The 20466-nt window shown below is 42.9% G+C and overlaps 1 protein-coding gene across 1 annotated transcript in view; it reads left to right on the top strand.

The window, feature by feature from the left end:
• The first annotated feature begins 2140 nt into the window (after window positions 1-2140).
• The window catches only part of LOC109886623 (huntingtin-like), a 26577-nt gene continuing 8251 nt past the window's right edge, over window positions 2141-20466 (top strand). The window contains exons 1-7 of the mRNA XM_031819105.1: window positions 2141-3315; window positions 7322-7405; window positions 13194-13314; window positions 13893-13952; window positions 14469-14548; window positions 18374-18512; window positions 19634-19775. Coding sequence (XP_031674965.1) covers window positions 3218-3315; window positions 7322-7405; window positions 13194-13314; window positions 13893-13952; window positions 14469-14548; window positions 18374-18512; window positions 19634-19775 — 724 coding nt within the window. The 5' untranslated portion in view covers window positions 2141-3217. The remainder of the gene's footprint in view (window positions 3316-7321; window positions 7406-13193; window positions 13315-13892; window positions 13953-14468; window positions 14549-18373; window positions 18513-19633; window positions 19776-20466) is intronic.

Below are 20466 nucleotides of genomic sequence, written 5' to 3'. Positions count from 1 at the left end.
GGTGTCCCTAACTGAACTCAACAGTAAAGCAGGATAAAGGAGGTGTCCCTAACTGAACCCAACAGTAAAGCAGGATAAAGGAGGTGTCCCTAACTGAACCCAACAGTAAAGCAGGATAAAGGAGGTGTCCCAGGTAGAATCCAACAGTAAAGGAGGTGTCCCTAACTGAACTCAACAGTAAAGCAGGATAAAGGAGGTGTCCCTAACTGAACCCAACAGTAAAGCAGGATAAAGGAGGTGTCCCAGGTAGAACCCAACAGTAAAGGAGGATAAAGGAGGTGTCCCTAACTGAACCCAACAGTAAAGCAGGATAAGGGAGGTGTCCCTAACTGAACCCAACAGTAAAGCAGGATAAAGGAGGTGTCCCAGGTAGAACCCAACAGTAAAGGAGGTGTCCCAGGTAGAACCCAACAGTAAAGCAGGATAAAGGAGGTGTCCCAGGTAGGACCCAACAGTAAAGCAGGATAAAGGAGGTGTCCCTAACTGAACCCAACAGTAAAGCAGGATAAAGGAGGTGTCCCTAACTGAACCCAACAGTAAAGCAGGATAAAGGAGGTGTCCCTAACTGAACCCAACAGTAAAGCAGGATAAAGGAGGTGTCCCAGGTAGAACCCAACAGTAAAGGAGGTGTCCCTAACTGAACCCAACAGTAAAGCAGGATAAAGGAGGTGTCCCTAACTGAACCCAACAGTAAAGCAGGATAAAGGAGGTGTCCCTAACTGAACCCAACAGTAAAGCAGGATAAAGGAGGTGTCCCTAACTGAACCCAACAGTAAAGCAGGATAAAGGAGGTGTCCCTAACTGAACCCAACAGTAAAGCAGGATAAAGGAGGTGTCCCAGGTAGAACCCAACAGTAAAGCAGGATAAAGGAGGTGTCCCTAACTGAACCCAACAGTAAAACAGGATAAAGGAGGTGTCCCAGGTAGAACCCAACAGTAAAGCAGGATAAAGGAGGTGTCCCAGGTAGAACCCAACAGTAAAGCAGGATAAAGGAGGTGTCCCTAACTGAACCCAACAGTAAAGCAGGATAAAGGAGGTGTCCCTTACTGAACCCAACAGTAAAGCAGGATAAAGGAGGTGTCCCTAACTGAACCCAACAGTAAAGCAGGATAAAGGAGGTGTCCCAGGTAGATCCCAACAGTAAAGCAGGATAAAGGAGGTGTCCCAGGTAGAACCCAACAGTACAGAAGGATAAAGGAGGTGTCCCAGGTAGAACCCAACAGTAAATCAGGATAAAGGAGGTGTCCCTAACTGAACCCAACGGTAAAGCAGGATAAAGGAGGTGTCCCAGGTAGATCCCAACAGTAAAGCAGGATAAAGGAGGTGTCCCAGGTAGAACCCAACAGTAAAGCAGGATAAAGGAGGTGTCCCAGGTAGAACCCAACAGTACAGAAGGATAAAGGAGGTGTCCCAGGTAGAACCCAACAGTAAAGGAGGTGTCCCTAACTGAACCCGACAGTAAAGCAGGATAAAGGAGGTGTCCCAGGTAGAACCCAACAGTAAAGCAGGATAAATGAGGTGTCCCAGGTAGAACCCAACAGTAAAGCAGGATAAATGAGGTGTCCCTTACTGAACCCAACAGTAAAGCAGGATAAAGGAGGTGTCCCTAACTGAACCCAACAGTAAAGCAGGATAAAGGAGGTGTCCCAAACTGAACCCAACAGTACATCAGGATAAAGGAGGTGTCCCTAACTGAACCCAACAGTAAAGCAGGATAAAGGAGGTGTCCCAGATATAACCCAACAGTAAAGCAGGATAAAGGAGGTGTCCCAGGTAGAACCCAACAGTAAAGCAGGATAAAGGAGGTGTCCCTAACTGAACCCAACGGTAAAGCAGGATAAAGGAGGTGTCCCAGATATAACCCAACGGTAAAGCAGGATAAAGGAGGTGTCCCTAACTGAACCAAACAGTAAAGCAGGATAAAGGAGGTGTCCCTAACCGAACCCAACAGTAAAGCAGGATAAAGGAGGTGTCCCTAACTGAACCCAACAGTAAAGCAGGATAAAGGAGGTGTCCCTAACTGAAACCAACAGTAAAGCAGGATAAAGGAGGTGTCCCAGGTATAACCCAACAGTAAAGCAGGATAAAGGAGGTGTCCCTAACTGAACCCAACAGTAAAGCAGGATAAAGCCTTAACCCCTCCATACTGTAGTGTACTACTTTTGACCAGAGTGCTATGGATCCTAGTCCAAAGTGGTGCACTACACAGGGAATAGACTGCCATTTGGGACAGATAGAAAGCACATATACAGTATAGTCTACATGTCAGATAGTGATTGAGTGTTTCCTACAGGTACTACATATCTGGGTGTGTGAGACAGTCATTGGAAGAAAACACATTTATTTAATTTTGATCGGTACGTTTCTACCTGTTCTAATTGAAATGTTGATGTGACACTAATAAGTGCGTGTGCTGAAATACACTGCAATGTGACTGCAGGGGCTAATGTTTTCAATACGCACTACCTCATCCACATCTCCCCAGAGCAGACACACGCCCTAATCACATGATGATTCTGCCAAGATCGCTCACTTGGAAGGAAACTTCCGTTTTTTTTCCCCGACTCAACAGTCGGGATTACCGTTGAAAGGCATAGAATGTAAACGGTGCAGATGATATACCGTTCTGATATCACGGAATATCGCCTCGTCGTGCAGGATTTCAGCACTCGTGACGCTCAAAAAAAAAAAAAAAAAAAAAAAGCCGTTCCCCATCCACCCAATCACAACTGACGACGGCCCGAGCCTCGTCCTTATTGGTGCCTCCACCCAATCACAACTGACGACGGCCCGAGCCTCGTCCTTATTGGTGCCCGCTCTTCCTCTGATTGGCTACCGGTGCAGCGTTGGCCCAACCCTTCTCCACCAACTGTCACAGGAGCTCCCACTTCCTTGTGATTCTGTCCGGGCGCATCGAAGATGGCTTTGAGTATGGATGGTAGTGGCTATATCAACCAACGTCCTATTCATTTACCGAGGCTATTGTAAAGAAATAAAGGATTTCCTTGCGTCGATAAGTGAAGGCGGAGAGGCGGCAGTACGTAGTCGCGAGTAGTGTTCATACGCTCGTCGTACTACGGACGGTTCGCTTCCCGACGCGTGTTTTTTTGTTTTGTTTGCTCCCCCTGGTTGATTCCGATAGCTAGCTAACTGACACTTAACGACAATTGTGTAAATATTAGCCACAGCTAAGCTAACCACTGCTAGTAAAAAAAAATGGCCACCATGGATAAATTAATGAAGGCCTTTGAATCTCTCAAGTCTTTCCAACAACAACAGGGACCGCCGACCGCCGAGGAGACGGCTCAAAAACAGTACGTCCGTGTTTGTTTATGGTCATTGTGTTGAGACACTGCGAGCGATGAGTTAAGCTTACATTACATACACGGTAGTTGGCTGGTTAGCTAGCTAGTTATAGCGAAGCTATTCGCAGGTTATTGCGAGTTAGCGAAGCTAACCTTATAGCTAGCTAGCTGTCACCGTCCAGTCCAGGCGACCCTGTCACAACACACACAGTTTTACACCCCACGTCTATTTGATAGCTGGCGCTTGTAAACAAATGCCAAGGTGGACTAAATATTACGATATCATTTCACTAAAGTAAAATCTTGAAAAAATAAATAAAATCAAGTTTAATTTCTCTTATCTCATATACATTGTGCATATACATTGTGCAGATTGACTGATTTCGTTTCCACCCCCACAATCATTCGTTGCTGGTTGTCTAATATACATAGAATTAGCCTTTTTATAGGTATAATTGATTTCAATACATTTCTTTTATCAAATCAACATAATGACATTTGTGTTTGTCACATGCTTGGTAAACAACAGGTGTAGACTACCAGTGACATGCTTACTGACAGGTCCTTCCTAACAATGCAGAGAGAGAGAAAATAGAGATACTAACAGGAGGACATTTTTTATTTTTTTATTTTACCTTTATTTAACCAGTCAGTTAAGAACAAATTCTTATTTTCAATGACGGCCTGGGAACAGTGGGTTAACTGCCTGTTCAGGGGCAGAACGACAGATTTGTACCTTGTCAGCTTGGGGGTTTGAACTCGCAACCTTCCAGTTACTAGTCCAACGCTCTAACCACTAGGCTAACCTGGCGAAATACAGTGCCTTGAGAAAGTATTCACACCCCTTGACTTTTTCCACATTTTGTTGTGTTACAAAGTGGGATGAAAATGTTTTCAATTATATTTTTTCGACAACAATCCACACAAAGTATTCTAATGTCAAAGTGGAAGAGAATTTAAACTTTTTCTGTGAAAAATAAATGAAAGACCCCCTGAAATGTTTGAATCACATTTTGGGCAGCCATTACAGCTGTGGGTCTCTAAGAGATTTACACAACTGGATTGTACAATATGTGCACATTATTGTTAAGAAATGCATTCACGCTTTGTCAAGTTGGTTGTTGATCATTGCTAGACAGCCATTTTCAAGTCTTGACATAGATTTTGAAGCTGATTTTAGTTCAACTATAACTCGGCCACTCAGGAACATGTCTTCTTGGTAAGCAACTCCAGTGTATATTTGGCCTTGTGTTGTAGGTCATTGTCCTGCTGAAAGCAAATTGAACCAGGTTTTCCTCTAGGATTTGCTTTGCTCTATTCCATTTATTTTTATCCTAAAAGAAACTACCTAGTCCTTGCCAATGACAAGCATACCCATAACATGATGCAGCCACCACCATACTTGAACATATGAAGAGTGGTACTCAGTGATGTGTTGGATTTGCCCCAAACATAATGCGTTGTATTCAGGACATAAATGTAATTGCTTTGCCACATTTTTTTTCAGTTTTACTTTAGTGCCTTGTTGCAAACAGGATGCATTATTTTGAATATTTTTTTATTCCGTACAAGCTTCCTTCTTTTCCCTCTGTCACTTAGGTTAGTATTGTGGAGTAACTACAATGTTGTTGATCCATCCTCAGTTTTCTCCTATCACAGCCATTAAACGATGTTACTATTTTACAGTCCCCATTGGCCTCATGGTGAAATCCCTGAACGGTTTCCTTCCTCTCCGGCAACTGAGTTAGTAGTGACTGACTGTAGTGACTGTATCTTTGTAGTGACTGGGTGTATTGATACACCATCCAAAGGGTAATGAATATCTTCACAATGCTCAAATTGATATTTTTTTTACCCATCTACCAATAGGTGCCTTCTTTTTGAATATCCCTCAGAGCACTGGAAAACCTCCCTGGAAAACCTTCCTGGTCTTTGTAGTTGAAACTGTGTTTGAAATTCACTGCCCGACTGAGAGACCTTACAGATAATTGTATGTGTGGGGGTACAGAGATGAGGTAGTCATGCATAAATAATGTTCAACACTATTATTGCAGACCGAGTGAGTCCATGCAACTTATTATGTGACTCGTTAAGCACATTTTTACTCCTGAACTGATTTAGGCATCACCATAACAAAAGGGTGGGAATACTTATTGACTCAAGACATTTCAGCTTTGAATTTGAATTCATTTGTAAAAAAAATGTCTTAAAACATAATTCCACTTTGACATGATGGATTATTATGTGTAGGACAGTGACACAATCAAATCGCAGTTGAATCCGTTTTAAATTCAGGCTGTAACAACAAAAGGTGGATGAAAGTCAAGGGGTGTGAATTCTTTCTGAAAGCTCTGTACATATACAGGTAGAGATAAAGTGACCAGGCAACAGGGTAGATAATACACAGTAGCAGCAGTGTATGGGATGAGTCAAGGTAGTGGCAGGGTAGGCTAGTGGTTAGAGAGTAGAGGAGGCAGGTAGCCTAGTGGTTAGAGTGTAGAGGAGGCAGGTAGCCTAGTGGTTAGAGCGTAGAGGAGGCAGGTAGCCTAGTGGTTAGAGCGTAGAGGCGGCAGGGTAGCCTAGTGGTTAGAGCGTAGAGATGGCAGCGTAGCCTAGTGGTTAGAGTGTAGAGGCGGCAGGATAGCCTAGTGGTTAGAGTGTAGAGGAGGCAGGGTAGCCTAGTGGTTAGAGTGTAGGGGCGGTAGGGTAGCCTAGTGGTTAGAGTGTAGAGGAGGCAGGTAGCCTAGTGGTTAGAGTGTAGGTGCGGTAGGGTAGCCTAGTGGTTAGAGTGTAGAGGTGGCAGGGTAGCCTAGTGGTTAGAGTGTAGGGGCGGTAGGGTAGCCTAGTGGTTATAGTGTAGAGGTGGCAGGGTAGCCTAGTGGTTAGAGCGTAGAGGCGGCAGGGTAGCCTAGTGGTTAGAGCGTAGAGATGGCAGCGTAGCCTAGTGGTTAGAGTGTAGAGGCGGCAGGATAGCCTAGTGGTTAGAGAGTAGAGGCGGCAGGGTAGCCTAGTGGTTAGAGTGTAGAGGAGGCAGGTAGCCTAGTGGTTAGAGTGTAGAGGAGGCAGGTAGTCTAGTGGTTAGAGCGTAGAGGCGGCAGGGTAGCCTAGTGGTTAGAGTGTAGAGGTGGCAGGTAGTCTAGTGGTTAGAGTGTAGAGGCGGCAGGGTAGCCTAGTGGTTAGAGTGTAGAGGAGGCAGGTAGCCTAGTGGTTAGAGAGTAGAGGTGGCAGGGTAGCCTAGTGGTTAGAGCGTAGAGGCGGCAGGGTAGCCTAGTGGTTAGAGCGTAGAGGCGGCAGGATAGCCTAGTGGTTAGAGCGTAGAGGTGGCAGGGTAGCCTAGTGGTTAGAGCGTAGAGGCGGCAGGATAGCCTAGTGGTTAGAGCGTAGAGGAGGCAGGTAGTCTAGTGGTTAGAGCGTAGAGGCGGCAGGGTAGCCTAGTGGTTAGAGTGTAGGACTAGTAACCGAAAGGTTGCAAGTTCGAATCCCTGAGCTGACAAGGTACAAATCTGTCGTTCTGCCCCTGAACAAGGCAGTTAACCCACTGTTCCTAGGCTGTCATTGAAAATAAGAATTTGTTCTTAACTGACTTGCCTAGTAAAATTATAAAAATAAAAATGCAGATAGTCCGGTTAGTTAACAATTTAATGAACCATTTAACAGTCTAAATGTAGGTTGTACAGGCATGTACAGTGAGCTTGTAATTAGTCTTACCTTTAGCAATAGACTGGCATCACACACACACACATACACACACACACACACATTCTCCATTGTTGTTCCACTTCGTTAGGCAAGGTAATGCTACCAGTCTTTCTTCTTTTTACTTGCATGTGCTTTTAATGAACCCTTTGTTACCTGATTTCTCTCTCTCTCTCTCTCTCTCACACACACACACACACACACACACACACACACACACACACACACACACACACACACACACACACACACACACACACACACACACACACACACACACTATTGCTCTTTCTCTCCCCCTCTCCCTCTCTCTCTGTAGGAAGAAAGAGCTGGCCACCACCAAAAAGGACAGAGTGGCCCACTGCCTGACCATATGTGAGAACATCATAGCCCAGTCTCTGAGGTAAGCCTGCCTGCCACCACTGATCTGGGATCAGCGTTACCCACTGCCAGTACCGTTATGAACCCATAGGGACTTCATTCATAAAACTGACCTGAGATGACTGTTTATAAGTCATTTGAATACATTACATGTACACACAGGCACACTTACATACTCAGGCATGGGGCATGTACATACAGACAGACAGACAGACAGACTTGGTATTCCTGGTCAGATAAGGTTTACAGATAATTATAAATACATCCCAAATGGGACCCTTTTCCCACTACTTTCATCAGGCTCTGGTCTAAAGTAGTGCACTATATAGGGAATAGGGTGCCATAGGGCTCTGGTCTATAGTAGTACACTATATAGGGAATAGGGTGCCATAGGGCTCTGGTCTAAAGTAGTACACTATATAGGGAATAGGGTGCCATAGGGCTCTGGTCTAAAGTAGTACACTATATAGGGAATAGGGTCCCATAGGGCTCTGGTCTATAGTAGTACACTATATAGGGAATAGGGTGCCATAGGGCTCTGGTCTATAGTAGTACACTATATAGGGAATAGGGTGCCATAGGGCTCTGGTCTAAAGTAGTACACTATATAGGGAATAGGGTCCCATAGGGCTCTGGTCTAAAGTAGTGCACTATATAGGGAATAGGGTGCCATAGGGCTCTGGTCTAAAGTAGTGCACTATATAGGGAATAGGGTGCCATAGGGCTCTGGTCTAAAGTAGTGCACTATATAGGGAATAGGGTGCCATAGGGCTCTGGTCTAAAGTAGTGCACTATATAGGGAATAGGGTGCCATAGGGCTCTGGTCTATAGTAGTACACTATATAGGGAATAGGGTCCCATAGGGCTCTGGTCTAAAGTAGTGCACTATATAGGGAATAGGGTCCCATAGGGCTCTGGTCTAAAGTAGTGCACTATATAGGGAATAGGGTGCCATAGGGCTCTGGTCTATAGTAGTACACTATATAGGGAATAGGGTCCCATAGGGCTCTGGTCTAAAGTAGTGCACTACATAGGGAATAGGGTTCCATATTAGGCTATTAGTTGAGCGACAACCAATGTCATTTGCTAGGGTTATTTTTTTAAATCAAATGTGCTGTTGTTGAGAAGGGTGTTTTACCAGAATGAAAGTAGCCAAATCAACCACCGTAAACACAACTGTCATCTGGCTATATGTTGATCAGGGATACAGTATATTTATGGTTATATGTTGATCAGGGATACAGTATATTTATGGTTATATGTTGATCAGGGATACAGTATATTTATGGTTATATGTTGATCAGGGATACAGTATATTTATGGTTACATGTTGATCAGGGATACAGTATATTTATGGTTATATGTTGATCAGGGATACAGTATATTTATGGTTATATGTTGATCAGGGATACAGTATATTTATGGTTATATGTTGATCAGGGATACAGTATATTTATGGTTATATGTTGATCAGGGATACAGTATATTTATGGTTATATGTTGATCAGGGATACAGTATATTTATGGTTATATGCTGATCAGGGATACAGTATATTTATGGTTATATGTTGATCAGGGTTTAGGATACAGTATATTTATGGTTATATGCTGATCAGGGATACAGTATATTTATGGTTATATGCTGATCAGGGATACAGTATATTTATGGTTATATGTTGATCAGGGATACAGTATATTTATGGTTGTATGTTGATCAGGGATACAGTATATTTATGGTTATATGTTGATCAGGGATACAGTATATTTATGGTTGTATGTTGATCAGGGATACAGTATATTTATGGTTATATGTTGATCAGGGATACAGTATATTTATGGTTATATGTTGATCAGGGATACAGTATATTTATGGTTATATGTTGATCAGGGTTTAGGATACAGTATATTTATGGTTATATGTTGATCAGGGTTTAGGATACAGTATATTTATGGTTATATGTTGATCAGGGTTTAGGATACAGTATATTTATGGTTATATGTTGATCAGGGTTTAGGATACAGTATATTTATGGTTACATGTTGATCAGGGATACAGTATATTTATGGTTATATGTTGATCAGGGTTTAGGATACAGTATATTTACGGTTATATGTTGATCAGGGTTTAGGATGCAGTATATTTATGGTTATATGTTGATCAGGGTTTAGGATACAGTATATTTATGGTTATATGTTGATCAGGGTTTAGGATGCAGTATATTTATGGTTATATGTTGATCAGGGATACAGTATATTTATGGTTATATGTTGATCAGGGTTTAGGATACAGTATATTTATGGTTACATGTTGATCAGGGATACAGTATATTTATGGTTATATGTTGATCAGGGATACAGTATATTTATGGTTATATGCTGATCAGGGTTTAGGATACAGTATATTTATGGTTATATGTTGATCAGGGATACAGTATATTTATGGTTATATGCTGATCAGGGTTTAGGATACAGTATATTTATGGTTATATGTTGATCAGGGATACAGTATATTTATGGTTATATGTTGATCAGGGATACAGTATATTTATGGTTATATGTTGATCAGGGATACAGTATATTTATGGTTATATGTTGATCAGGGATACAGTATATTTATGGTTATATGTTGATCAGGGTTTAGGATACAGTATATTTATGGTTATATGTTGATCAGGGATACAGTATATTTATGTTTACATGTTGATCAGGGATACAGTATATTTATGGTTATATGTTGATCAGGGATACAGTATATTTATGGTTATATGTTGATCAGGGATACAGTATATTTATGGTTATATGTTGATCAGGGATACAGTATATTTATGGTTATATGTTGATCAGGGATACAGTATATTTATGGTTATATGCTGATCAGGGTTTAGGATACAGTATATTTATGGTTGTATGTTGATCAGGGATACAGTATATTTATGGTTATATGTTGATCAGGGATACAGTATATTTTTGGTTATATGTTGATCAGGGATACAGTATATTTATGGTTATATGTTGATCAGGGATACATTATATTTATGGTTACATGTTGATCAGGGTTAGGATACAGTATATTTATGGTTATATGTTGATCAGGGTTTAGGATACAGTATATTTATGGTTATATGTTGATCAGGGTTTAGGTTACATTATATTTATGGTTACATGTTGATCAGGGATACAGTATATTTATGGTTATATGTTGATCAGGGATACAGTATATTTATGGTTATATGTTGATCAGGGATACAGTATATTTATGGTTATATGTTGATCAGGGTTTAGGATGCAGTATATTTATGGTTATATGTTGATCAGGGATACAGTATATTTATGGTTACATGTTGATCAGGGATACAGTATATTTATGGTTATATGTTGATCAGGGTTTAGGATACAGTATATTTATGGTTATATGTTGATCAGGGTTTAGGATACAGTATATTTATGGTTATATGTTGATCAGGGATACAGTATATTTATGGTTGTATGTTGATCAGGGATACAGTATATTTATGGTTGTATGTTGATCAGGGATACAGTATATTTATGGTTATATGTTGATCAGGGATACAGTATATTTATGGTTATATGTTGATCAGGGTTTAGGATACAGTATATTTATGGTTATGTTGATCAGGGATACAGTATATTTATGGTTATATGTTGATCAGGGATACAGTATATTTATGGTTATATGTTGATCAGGGATACAGTATATTTATGGTTGTATGTTGATCAGGGATACAGTATATTTATGGTTATATGTTGATCAGGAATACAGTATATTTATGGTTGTATGTTGATCAGGGATACAGTATATTTATGGTTATATGTTGATCAGGGTTTAGGATACAGTATATTTATGGTTATATGTTGATCAGGGTTTAGGATACAGTATATTTATGGTTATATGTTGATCAGGGATGCAGTATATTTATGGTTATATGTTGATCAGGGATACAGTATATTTATGGTTATATGTTGATCAGGGATACAGTATATTTAATGTTATATGTTGATCAGGGTTTAGGATACATTATATTTATGGTTGTATGTTGATCAGGAATACAGTATATTTATGGTTGTATGTTGATCAGGGATACAGTATATTTATGGTTATATGTTGATCAGGGATACAGTATATTTATGGTTATATGTTGATCAGGGATACAGTATATTTATGGTTATATGTTGATCAGGGATACAGTATATTTATGGTTATATGTTGATCAGGGTTTAGGATACAGTATATTTATGGTTATATGTTGATCAGGGTTTAGGATACAGTATATTTATGGTTATATGTTGATCAGGGATGCAGTGTATTTATGGTTATATGTTGATCAGGGATACAGTATATTTATGGTTATATGTTGATCAGGGATACAGTATATTTATGGTTATATGTTGATCAGGGATACAGTATATTTATGTTTACATGTTGATCAGGGATACAGTATATTTATGGTTATATGTTGATCAGGGTTTAGGATACATTATATTTATGGTTACATGTTGATCAGGGTTTAGGATGCAGTATATTTATGGTTATATGTTGATCAGGGATACAGTATATTTATGGTTACATGTTGATCAGGGATACAGTATATTTATGGTTATATGTTGATCAGGGTTTAGGATACAGTATATTTATGGTTATATGTTGATCAGGGTTTAGGATGCAGTATATTTATGGTTACATGTTGATCAGGGTTTAGGATACAGTATATTGTATTTGGATTGTTCAGGTTCACCATTAGTATAGCTTGCAACAGTCAGTATATGTGGTCATTTTTAGATATTAGAGGATGTTGCTACCTCACTGCATGGTCGATGCGGGAGAACAACAGAAGCTCGTTCAGAGTCATCAAAACTTCCACATGGTCTGAACCATTCCATTTTGAGATGGGGGGGTGAAAAGTTGTGCTAGATATTCATGGAGGATATCAGAATGGGAGGGTGGTATCAGAATGAGGTGTGTGTGTGGGGGTGGGTATCAGAACGAGGTTTGTGTGGAGGGGGGGGTATCAGAATGAGTTGTGTGTGGTGGGGGGGTATCAGAATGAGGTGTGTGTGGTGGGGGGGTATCAGAATGAGGTGTGTGTGTGTGGTGGGGGGGGTGTCAGAATGCGGTGTGTGTGGAGGGGGGGGTGTCAGAATGCGGTGTGTGTGGAGGAGGGGTGTCAGAATGAGGTGTGTGTGGAGGGAGGATATCAGAATGAGGTGTGTGTGGAGGGGGGGTGTCAGAATGAGGTGTGTGTGGAGGGGGGGGGGGTGTCAGAATGAGGTGTGTGGAGGGGGGGTGTCAGAATGCGGTGTGTGTGGAGGGGGGGGGGTGTCAGAATGCGGTGTGTGTGGAGGGGGGGGTGTCAGAATGCGGTGTGTGTGGAGGGGGGGTATCAGAATGAGGTGTGTGTGGGGGGGGGTATCAGAATGAGGTGTGTGTGGAGGGGGGGTATCAGAATGAGGTGTGTGTGGAGGGGGGGTATCAGAATGAGGTGTGTGTGGGGGGGGGGTATCAGAATGAGGTGTGTGTGGGGGGGGGGGTATCAGAATGAGGTGTGTGTGGAGGGGGGGGTATCAGAATGAGGTGTGTGTGGAGGGGGGGTATCAGAATGAGGTGTGTGTGGAGGGGGGGGTATCAGAATGAGGTGTGTGGGGGTATCAGAATGAGGTGTGTGTGGAGGGGGGGTATCAGAATTAGGTGTGTGTGGAGAGAGGATATCAGAATGAGGTGTGTGATGGGGGGGTCAGAACGAGATGTGTGTTTAATGACAGTTCCTCTCTTGTCTCTATGGCTGTGGGATTAGAACGTCTCCGGAGTTCCAGAAGCTTCTGGGTATCGCCATGGAGATGTTCTTGCTGTGCAGTGACGACAGAGAGTCGGACGTCAGGATGGTGGCAGACGAGTGCCTGAACAAAATCATCAAAGTGAGTGAGGACCCCATCTTCTGCTCTCCTCAGACCTATATGTTATGGCTCTCTTTCTCTCTATCTAGTTCTCTCTATCTAGTTCTCTGTCTTTCTCTCTAACTAGTTCTCTCTAACTAGTTCTCTCTATCTAGTTCTCTCTATCTAGTTCTCTCTATCTAGTTCTTTCTCTCGTTCTCTCTATCTAGTTCTCTCTATCTAGTTCTTTCTCTCGTTCTCTCTATCTAGTTCTCTCTCTTTCTCTCTATCTAGTTCTTTCTCTCGTTCTCTCTATGTAGTTCTCTCTCTCTAGTTCTCTCTATCTAGTTCTTTCTCTCGTTCTGTCTATCTAGTTCCCTCTATCTAGTTCTTTCTCTCGTTCTGTCTATCTAGTTCCCTCTATCTAGTTCTTTCTCTCGTTCTGTCTATCTAGTTCTTTCTCTCGTTCTCTCTATCTAGTTCTTTCTCTCGTTCTCTCTATCTAGTTCTCTCTCGTTCTCTCTATTGAGTTCTCTCTTTCTCTCTATCTAGTTGTCTTGTTCTCTCTATCTAGTTCTGTCAGGTTGTAGTTTTTATGTCTCTCTGTCTCTCTCTGTCAGGCGCTGATGGACTCCAACCTGCCCAGACTGCAGCTGGAGCTCTACAAAGAAATTAAAAAGGTTTGTAGATAAAGTTGTTGTTGTTATGGAGTCCTCTGTTGTTATGGAGTCCTGTTGTTATGGAGTCCTCTGTTGTTATGGAGTCCTCTGTTGTTATGGAGTCCTGTTGTTATGGAGTCATGTTGTTATGGAGTCCTGTTGTTATGGAGTCCTGTTGTTATGGAGTCCTGTTGTTATGGAGTCCTGTTGTTATGGAGTCATGTTGTTATGGAGTCCTGTTGTTATGGAGTCCTCTGTTGTTATGGAGTCCTCTGTTGTTATGGAGTCCTGTTCACTGATCCTCAATGGATTGATGTGGTAACTGATGATGATGATGATGAATATATGATGAATATATGATGAAGACTAATATTATGACAAACGTTAATTGTGATTGACTGTGGTGGTTTTGGTTACGATGACGAGGGAAAATATCAGGATGGTAATGTTTATGTTGATGATGATGATGATGATGATGGACATGTTGATGAAGATGATGATGATGAAGGTGTGTGTGTGTGTATATCTCTCTGTTAGAACGGTGCCTCTCGGAGCCTGAGGGCTGCTCTTTGGAGGTTCGCTGAGCTAGCACACCTCGTCAGACCACAGAAATGCAGGTAGGACACACACACACACACACACACACACACACACACACACACACACACACACACAGAGACCAAGTGCATTCTGCACGTCATACTTTAAATGTATTTATAGAATGTGAAGTATGGATTTATACACTATGGTCTAAACAGCATTTAGACTGGATTTATACACTATGGTCTAAACAGCATTTAGACTGGATTTATACACTCTGGTCAAAACAGCATTTAGACTGGATTTATACACTGGTCTAAACAGCATTTAGACTGGATTTATACACTCTGGTCTAAACAGCATTTAGACTGGATTTAGACTGGATTTATACACTCTGGTCAAAACAGCATTTAGACTGGATTTAGACTGGATTTATACACTCTGGTCCAAACAGCATTTAGACTGGATTTATACACTCTGGTCTAAACAGCATTTAGACTGGATTTATACACTCTGGTCTAAACAGCATTTAGACTGGATTTATACACTCTGGTCTAAACAGCATTTAGACTGGATTTATACACTCTGGTCTAAACAGCATTTAGACTGGATTTATACACTCTGGTCTAAACAGCATTTAGACTGGATTTATACACTCTGGTCTAAACAGCATTTAGACTGGATTTATACACTATGGTCTAAACAGCATTTAGACTGGATTTATACACTCTGGTCTAAACAGCATTTAGACTGGATTTATACACTCTGGTCTAAACAGCATTTAGACTGGATTTATACACTCTGGTCTAAACAGCATTTAGACTGGATTTATACACTATGGTCTAAACAGCATTTAGACTGGATTTATACACTATGGTCTAAACAGCATTTAGACTGGATTTATACACTCTGGTCTAAACAGCATTTAGACTGGATTTATACACTCTGGTCTAAACAGCATTTAGACTGGATTTATACACTATGGTCTAAACAGCATTTAGACTGGATTTATACACTATGGTCTAAACAGCATTTAGACTGGATTTATACACTCTGGTCTAAACAGCATTTAGACTGGATTTATACACTCTGGTCTAAACAGCATTTAGACTGGATTTATACACTCTGGTCTAAACAGCATTTAGACTGGATTTATACACTCTGGTCTAAACAGCATTTAGACTGGATTTATACACTCTGGTCTAAACAGCATTTAGACTGGATTTATACACTATGGTCTAAACAGCATTTAGACTGGATTTATACACTATGGTCTAAACAGCATTTAGACTGGTTTTATACACTATGGTCTAAACAGCATTTAGACTGGATTTATACACTCTGGTCTAAACAGCATTTAGACTGGATTTATACACTATGGTCCAAACAGCATTTAGACTGGATTTATACACTCTGGTCTAAACAGCATTTAGACTGGATTTATACACTATGGTCCAAACAGCATTTAGACTGGATTTATACACTCTGGTCTAAACAGCATTTAGACTGGATTTATACACTCTGGTCTAAACAACATTTAGACTGGATTTATACACTCTCGTCTAAACAGCATTTAGACTGGATTTAGACTGGATTTATACACTCTGGTCTAAACAGCATTTAGACTGGATTTATACACTCTGGTCTAAACAGTATTTTTGTCCTGTGGGGTAATACTATGAGGTGGGGTAATACTATGAGGTGTTGGGTCCTGTGGGGTAATACTATGAGGTGTTGGGTCCTGTGGGGTAATACTATGAGGTGTTGGGTCCTGTGGGGTAATACTATGAGGTGGGGTAATACTATGAGGTGTTGGTCCTGTGGGGTAATACAATGAGGTGTTGGTCCTGTGGGGTAATACTATGAGGTGTTGGGTCCTGTGGGGTAATACTATGAGGTGGGGTAATACTATGAGGTGTTGGGTCCTGTGGGGTAATACTATCAAATCAAATCAAATCAAATGTATTTATATAGCCCTTCGTACATCAGCTGATATCTCAAAGTGCTGTACAGAAACCCAGCCTAAAACCCCAAACAGCAAGCAATGCAGGTGTAGAAGCACGGTGGCTAGGAAAAACTCCCTAGAAAGGCCAATACCTAGGAAGAAACCTAGAGAGGAACCAGGCTATGTGGGGTGGCCAGTCCTCTTCTGGCTGTGCCGGGTGGAGATTATAACAGAACATGGTCAAGATGTTCAATGTTCATAAATGACCAGCATGGTCGAATAATAATAAGGCAGAACAGTTGAAACTAGAGCAGCAGCACAGTCAGGTGGAAGTTGAAACTGGAGCAGCAGCATGGCCAGGTAGACTGGGGACAGCAAGGAGTCATCATGTCAGGTAGTCCTGGGGCATGGTCCTAGGGCTCAGGTCAGTTGAAACTGGAACAGCAGCATGGCCAGGTGGACTGGGGACAGCAAGGAGTCATCATGTCAGGTAGTCCTGGGCATGGTCCTAGGGCTCAGGTCCTCCGAGAGAGAGAAAGAAAGAGAGAAGGAGAGAATTAGAGAACGCACACTTAGATTCACACAGGACACCGAATAGGACAGGAGAAGTACTCCAGATATAACAAACTGACCCCAGCCCCCCGACACATAAACTACTGCAGCATAAATACTGGAGGCTGAGACAGGAGGGGTCAGGAGACACTGTGGCCCCATCCGAGGACACCCCCGGACAGGGCCAAACAGGAAGGATATAACCCTACTATGAGGTGTTGGGTCCTGTGGGGTAATACTATGAGGTGGGGTAATACTATGAGGTGTTGGGTCCTGTGGGGTAATACAATGAGGTGTTGGTCCTGTGGGGTAATACTATGAGGTGTTGGGTCCTGTGGGGTAATACTATGAGGTGGGGTAATACTATGAGGTGTTGGGTCCTGTGGGGTAATACTATGAGGTGGGGTAATACTATGAGGTGTTGGTCCTGTGGGGTAATACTATGAGGTGTTGGGTCCTGTGGGGTAATACTATGAGGTGTTGGTCCTGTGGGGTAATACTATGAGGTGTTGGTCCTGTGGGGTAATACTATGAGGTGTTGGTCCTGTGGGGTAATACTATGAGGTGGGGTAATACTATGAGGTGTTGGTCCTGTGGGGTAATACTATGAGGTGGGGTAATACTATGAGGTGTTGGTCCTGTGGGGTAATACAATGAGGTGTTGGTCCTGTGGGGTAATACTATGAGGTGTTGGGTCCTGTGGGGTAATACTATGAGGTGGGGTAATACTATGAGGTGTTGGGTCCTGTGGGGTAATACTATGAGGTGTTGGGTCCTGTGGGGTAATACTATGAGGTGGGGTAATACTATGAGGTGTTGGGTCCTGTGGGGTAATACTATGAGGTGGGGTAATACTATGAGGTGTTGGGTCCTGTGGGGTAATACTATGAGGTGGGGTAATACTATGAGGTGTTGGTCCTGTGGGGTAATACTATGAGGTGTTGGGTCCTGTGGGGTAATACTATGAGGTGTTGGTCTGTGGGGTAATACTATGAGGTGTTGGTCCTGTGGGGTAATACTATGAGGTGTTGGTCCTGTGGGGTAATACTATGAGGTGGGGTAATACTATGAGGTGTTGGTCCTGTGGGGTAATACTATGAGGTGGGGTATACTATGAGGTGTTGGTCCTGTGGGGTAATACAATGAGGTGTTGGTCCTGTGGGGTAATACTATGAGGTGTTGGGTCCTGTGGGGTAATACTATGAGGTGGGGTAATACTATGAGGTGTTGGGTCCTGTGGGGTAATACTATGAGGTGTTGGGTCCTGTGGGGTAATACTATGAGGTGGGGTAATACTATGAGGTGTGGGTCCTGTGAGGTCATACTCCTGACTCAGGATGTGTTGTTATGTACCCGGTCTGCTGAGGACTGGCTTGGTCTCTGACCTCTTCTCTCCCTCCTCCAGACCGTACCTGGTGAACCTCCTCCCCTGTCTGACCAGGATCACGAAGAGACAGGAGGAGACTGTCCAGGAGACCCTGTCGGCTGCCGTGCCTAAGATCATGACTGCTCTGGGACACTTCGCTAATGACGGAGAGGTCAAGGTACACACACTCACTCATTCACTCACACACACACACACACACACTCACTCACTCACTCACTCACTCAGATACAGACACACACACAGACACTCACACACTCACTCACACACTCACTCACTCACTCACACACTCACTCACTCACTCACACACTCACTCACTCACTCACTCACTCACTCACTCACTCACTCAGATACAGACACACACAGACACAGACACAGACTCACACACTCACTAACTCACTCAGATACAGACAACACACACACACACACACAGACACACACTCACACACTCACTAACTCACTCAGATACAGACACACACACACAGACACACACACTCACACACTCACTAACTCACTCAGAATACAGACACACACACAGACACACACACACACACACTCACTCACACACTCACACACACACTCACACACACAGACACTCACTCACACACTCACACACTCTCACTCACACACTCACACACTCTCACTCACACACACACACACACTCACACACACACACACACACACACACACACACACACACACACACACACACACACACACACACACACACACACACACCACACACAGAACTCAAAGACCCCCAGAACAACCTCTGTTAAAATGTTGAATTAAAAGCCTTGAGTTACAGAGAATAATGGAGGTATCGATGTCCTCTTGTCTGTATCTGTTGTAGAACGAAGCTGTAAGGCCAGAGGGGGTGGGGTATATGGCCAGAGGGGGTGGGGTATATGGCCAGAGGGGGTGGGGTATATGGCCAGAGGGGGTGGGGTATATGGCCAGAGGGGGTGGGGTATATGGCCAGAGGGGGTGTGGTATATGGCCAGAGGGGGTGTGGTATATGGCCAGAGGGGGTGTGGTATATGGCCAATATACCACGGCTAAGGGCTGTTCTTAGGCACGACACAACACGGAGTGCCTGGATACATCCGTTAACCGTGGTATATTGGTCCATATACCACAAACCCCCTGAGGTTGCCTTATTGTACGTAATTAGAGCAGTAAAAATTCTGTTTTTGTCATACCGTATACCACGGCTGTCAGCCAATCAGCATTCAGGGCTCGACACACCCAGTTTATAATGGTCTGATCTGACATGTTCAGGTGTTGTTGAAGTCGTTTGTGGCCAACCTGAAGTCCACTTCTCCTACGATCCGTCGGACGGCCGCCAGCTCGGCGGCTAGTATTTGTCAACACTCGAGACGGGCCTCCTACTTCTACACCTGGCTGCTCAACATCCTGCTGGGTCAGTACCAAACACAACCAGCCCATAGCACAGGCATCATCACTTGGTCTCTGTAGATGAGATGAACATCTCTCTCTCTCTCCAGGTCTGTTGGTCTCTGTAGATGAGGTGAACATCTCTCTCTCTCTCCAGGTCTGTTGGTCTCTGTAGATGAGGTGAACATCTCTCTCTCTCTCCCAGGTCTGTTGGTCTCTGTAGATGAGGTGAACATCTCTCTCTCTCTCTCCAGGTTTGTTGGTCTCTGTAGATGAGGTGAACATCTCTCTCTCTCTCCAGGTCTGTTGGTCTCTGTAGATGAGGTGAACATCTCTCTCTCTCTCCAGGTCTGTTGGTCTCTGTAGATGAGGTGAACATCTCTCTCTCTCTCTCCAGGTTTGTTGGTCTCTGTAGATGAGGTGAACATCTCTCTCTCTCTCCAGGTTTGTTGGTCTCTGTAGATGAGGTGAACATCTCTCTCTCTCCAGGTCTGTTGGTCCCTATAGAGGAGGTGAACATCTCTCTCTCTCTCTCTCTCTCTCTTCTCTCTCTCTCTCTCTCTCTCTCTCTCTCTCTCTCTCTCTCTCTCTCTCTCTCCAGGTCTGTTGGTCCCTGTAGATGAGGTGAACATCTCTCTCTCTCTCTCTCTCTCCAGGTCTGTTGGTCCCTGTAGATGAGGTGAACATCTCTCTCTCTCTCTCTCTCTCTCTCCTCT

This window comes from Oncorhynchus kisutch, unplaced genomic scaffold, assembly GCF_002021735.2.
Source record: "Oncorhynchus kisutch isolate 150728-3 unplaced genomic scaffold, Okis_V2 scaffold1848, whole genome shotgun sequence".
Taxonomy (NCBI): domain Eukaryota; kingdom Metazoa; phylum Chordata; class Actinopteri; order Salmoniformes; family Salmonidae; genus Oncorhynchus; species Oncorhynchus kisutch.
Note: the sequence above shows the minus strand (reverse complement) of the source record. Positions and strands in the feature narration are given on the sequence as shown.